We start from the raw sequence: 4,029 nt of genomic DNA, 5'->3' as shown, positions 1-4,029 counted from the left end.
GTAGTCGTGGGCATGGGCAGAGACTCGGGAACGACCTCCATGGTCGTGAACATGGGCAGAGACTTGGAAATGACCTCTGTAGTCATGGGCATGGGCAGAGACTTGGAAAGACCTCCGTGATCGTGTACATGGGAAGGGACTTGGAAACGACCTCTGTAGTTGTGGGCATAGGCAGAGACTTGGAAACGACCTCCGTGGTCGTGTACATGGGAAGAGACTTGGGAACAGAAACTTTTCTTCTCTTCCTCCTCCTCTGGATGGCTGAAGTTGGCAACACTGGCTCTGGGACGGGCAAGGCTTGCAACGCTGACTCTGGGACGGATGAGGATGGCAATTCTGACTCTGGGACGGACGAGGTTGGCAACGCTGGCTCTGGGATGGACGTGGCTGGCAACACTGACTCTGAGACGGACGAGATTGGCAACACTGTCTCTGGGACGGACGAGGCTGGCAACTAATTGGCCGTGGCTCATTGACTGTGGCAGGTGTGGACGCTGGCTCGTTGACCGTGGCAGGCGTGGGCTCAGACAATTTTTGAGGTAGGGTCTTCATGGGCCTACGCATCGACATCAGTTGCAGATCATACAACTTGGAGACAGGGGCCGTGGAAGGCTTCGAGACAGGGGCCGCGGAAGGCTTCGAGACTTTTTTTTAGGTTACAAACATGGGTAATTACAAGGGTATAATGCTATAAATGTGGTTTATGAGGACATTTCTAGTGTGCCCATAATTTAAATAGCTTAAAAAATGTACTAAATGATGTTTTATTGAAAATGTAAAAATGCAGAACGTTTTTTGTGAGGGTTAGGTTTAGGTTTTAGGGGATAGAATCTATAGTTTGTACAGTATAAAAACCATTATGTCTATGGAGAGTCCTCATAATGATAGCTGCACCAACGTGTGTGTGTGTGTGTGTGTGTGTGTGTGTGTGTCTGTGTGTGTTTGTGTGTATGTGTGTGTGCAGGATTGGCTACACTTGTGAGTGCCAAATTTTTGAAAATGTCCTCACTAATGTAGAGAAACTGGTAGAAAACCCACTAGTGAGGACATTTTATGTGGTCCTCAGTAGTAAATAAAGCTCATAAATCAGCCAAATCATGTTTAGCTTTAAATCTAATGATGTGCACAGGTTTCTGTGAGGGTTAATTTTAGGGGTAGGGTTAGAGTATAGAACGCATCTTTAGCCTGCTATGAAATCAATGGAGGTCTATGAGATGTCCTCACTAATTAGTAAAACAAACCTGTGTGTGTGTGTGTGTGTGTGTGTGTGTGTGTGTGTGAAGCTGAGTGTTTCAATTGTGAGGGTTTTAATGCAGTATAAATGTACATCTTTGGTTATTATGGTGTGTGTGGTATAAAACTAGTTCTGCTGAAGCATTTGACAAACTTATCCATTAAACAGTTATTTCTTTATGAATTCACAGAGGCTTGAAATTGTATCAGTGACACAAACACTTTGATAAATTCTCTCAAACTTTAACAGCTGCACAGTCAATACTATAAATACAGTTCTACTAATATCTGTATTATCCATGCACATATCTATCAGCTATACAAGGTTTATGTACAAAAGGTCTGCAAAGGTCTTCAAGAATTATTCTGATTGGCTGGTGGTGTCCTGAGATGATGTCACTCTGATGTCATTGGTGGAGTCTGTAAGGGTGGGCGTGGTTTGACAGGTGCAGTAGTTTCAGCAGTAGATCAGGTTGACTGAAGGCTGTAGCGTCACCATCAACACATGACTGATCGATGCTGCAGCCCTCTGATTAACATACCAATTACATCATCAATTACACATCATGTGCTGTTTTAATTCATACTCTGCTGCTTTCCTCTGACACATTAGTGACAATATGACTATACTGACAATACTTTTCTTAAATGTCATTTGTTTAAAAAAATTATAATGCAGTTTCATTGTGGAAGCTATAATTTACACATCTAAATCTAAACATACATTCTAAAAGTCTGAGACCACATTGAAAATCTAGAACTTTCTTCATTTATACCAAGAAATAAACAACATTTTAGGATTTACAAAAAATATTACAGTTTTGATGCAAAATATTTAACATGCAGATATACAATTCAGATCCAGTGCATGTTTACATAACAGCAAAAGGGTGACTTATATTTACTTGTGTTACACTTTTAATTAATATTGTTATGCTGATAAAACAATTTGTAGTGAAAAACAATGTACATCAATGTTCCCTTTGTTAAGGGTTTATAAAGGTTTTTTTAAATAACTCTGTTATTTACAAATATGTTATAAAGTATTTATATGCAGTTATAGCAACATGCATCAGCTTTCTTCCAAAACTAACCTACAAATGACTTACATATTATAAATGCTTAAGAAGTACACTTAAACATACTTATATTAATCAAAACCATAAAATGCACTAATTCATGATTTATGTCACAAAGTAGCAAAACAGACGGAGGTAACACTTTATAATAACTATACGGTATTAATTATTTCTAAAGCATAAGTTAATGGTTAATTGATCATTTATAAATTATTCTTCCTACATTATTAATATATTAATAAGCTACATACCAAATAGTATGTTATTTGTTTATATTCACTGACGCAAACAATTTATTATTATTTAATATGTTTATATATAAGCAGTTTGATAATGGTTTTTCATCCTTAGTAAAAAAAAACTTGTGAACCATAGCTAACTGATATATTTTAGCTGCAAACCAGTGGTAAAGAAGTTTTTATAAGAACATTAAGGCATAAATTCATAGTCAATAAAGAAATTATATATGCATTTTATATATGTAATGAATTGAATATACATTTATGCTTAATGAATGTGTTATTACTGTTTAAGCAACACTTACTATTAAAGCAATTAATGCTTAAAAATGGTCATAATAAAGCACTGACTACTTGCTAGCTTAGTGTTTTGTGTGACCAAATCTAAAGTGGGAACTATACAGTATATGCCTAATTAAACATTTACCAATGAACCATTACTCTGAAAACTTGGCCCTGAAATAATCATTTAATCTATTTACTCTAAACCAGTGCTTTACAAATACTTTGTCCTGTATATTTATAAAGTGTTACCAGGAGGGATTATGTGTATTTTTATTCATTATTATAATGTCTTGACTTGCTATCTCAACTTAGTCTTAGTTACCTAAAGTCCTCTGAGCACGGCCCTTTTTGCATTCACGGCATATATCATATAATAAAGCCTGATGAACATTAAACCATACTGAACTTGTATGTATGATTTCTAAGGTTGGTAACTGTCTAATAAATGCTTTATATGTGTCTACTTTGCATTAAGGTACATTTTCTTATGTTATTAATGTTGAATAAGTGTTATTAAGCATTTATAACATGTGAGGTAAAATAGCTTACTATTTGGCAAGTATTGCATGAAATGCAGCCATTTAATATGTGTTTTTATAATCACACATCAATTATATATAATGCATTTGTAAATCAATTATTAGTCATTAATTAACCTCTTTATAAACCCTTAACAAAGGGAACACTACTGTAAAGCATTACTAAAAAATGCAAAATCAGCCAAGCACTAGTGATCTCCAAAGTAAGTACAATAAGACACAGGTTAAACTGACCTGAGTCACAGCAGACTCCTGGAGCAGCACAGCGGCCCTCATAACCGCACACTTTCCCACCGGCCTCACATGGGGAGGGCAGAAAATCCTCCTCCTGACAGCGAAGAGTCTCCGGAGAGCCCAGCAGACAGCCGAGACCCTCACCACAGCAGATACTGGGACCAAAACACCTGCCACGATCCCCTGGGCCACACGACATACACTACACGGAGATGAGACATGAAAACTCATTACTCAGGCATTTCACAGTGACTTTATATCCTACAACGTCATGCCAAATGGAATAAACGAACACACCTGTCGAGAGGGCGAATCCTGTACGGCTCGTTTACCACCGATGGGGCAGTTGGAGATGTAACAGGCCGAGCAGACAGACAGCAGATACAGCAGAGAAAACACTGAGAACATGCCTCCAGACAT

At 37.7% G+C, this 4,029-nt stretch overlaps 1 protein-coding gene across 1 annotated transcript; it reads right to left on the bottom strand.

Moving 5' to 3' along the window:
* Positions 1 to 1,640: 1,640 nt before the first annotated feature.
* Positions 1,641 to 4,029, bottom strand: LOC127422918 (isotocin-neurophysin IT 2). Its single transcript, XM_051666776.1, has 3 exons — positions 3,907 to 4,029; positions 3,610 to 3,811; positions 1,641 to 1,762 (listed from the first exon to the last, which is right to left on the bottom strand). The coding sequence occupies exons 1-3, from the start codon at positions 4,027 to 4,029 to the stop codon at positions 1,641 to 1,643; spliced, it is 447 nt and encodes a 148-aa protein (XP_051522736.1).

The sequence above is a fragment of the Myxocyprinus asiaticus genome, chromosome 3 (assembly GCF_019703515.2).
Source record: "Myxocyprinus asiaticus isolate MX2 ecotype Aquarium Trade chromosome 3, UBuf_Myxa_2, whole genome shotgun sequence".
In the NCBI taxonomy this organism is placed as follows: Eukaryota; Metazoa; Chordata; class Actinopteri; order Cypriniformes; family Catostomidae; genus Myxocyprinus; species Myxocyprinus asiaticus.
This window is presented reverse-complemented; position numbering and strand designations above follow the sequence as displayed.

Excerpts from the sequence above, each read along its gene's own strand:
- LOC127422918 (XM_051666776.1), bottom strand. The coding sequence starts at position 4,029 with ATGTCTGGAGGCATGTTCTCAGTGTTTTCTCTGCTGTATCTGCTGTCT. Across the intron at positions 3,812-3,906 it reads AGGATTCGCCCTCTCGACAG|TGTATGTCGTGTGGCCCAGG; the intron begins GTGTGTTCGTTT and ends ATCTCCGTGTAG. Across the intron at positions 1,763-3,609 it reads AGGAGTCTGCTGTGACTCAG|AGGGCTGCAGCATCGATCAG; the intron begins GTCAGTTTAACC and ends TATGTTAATCAG.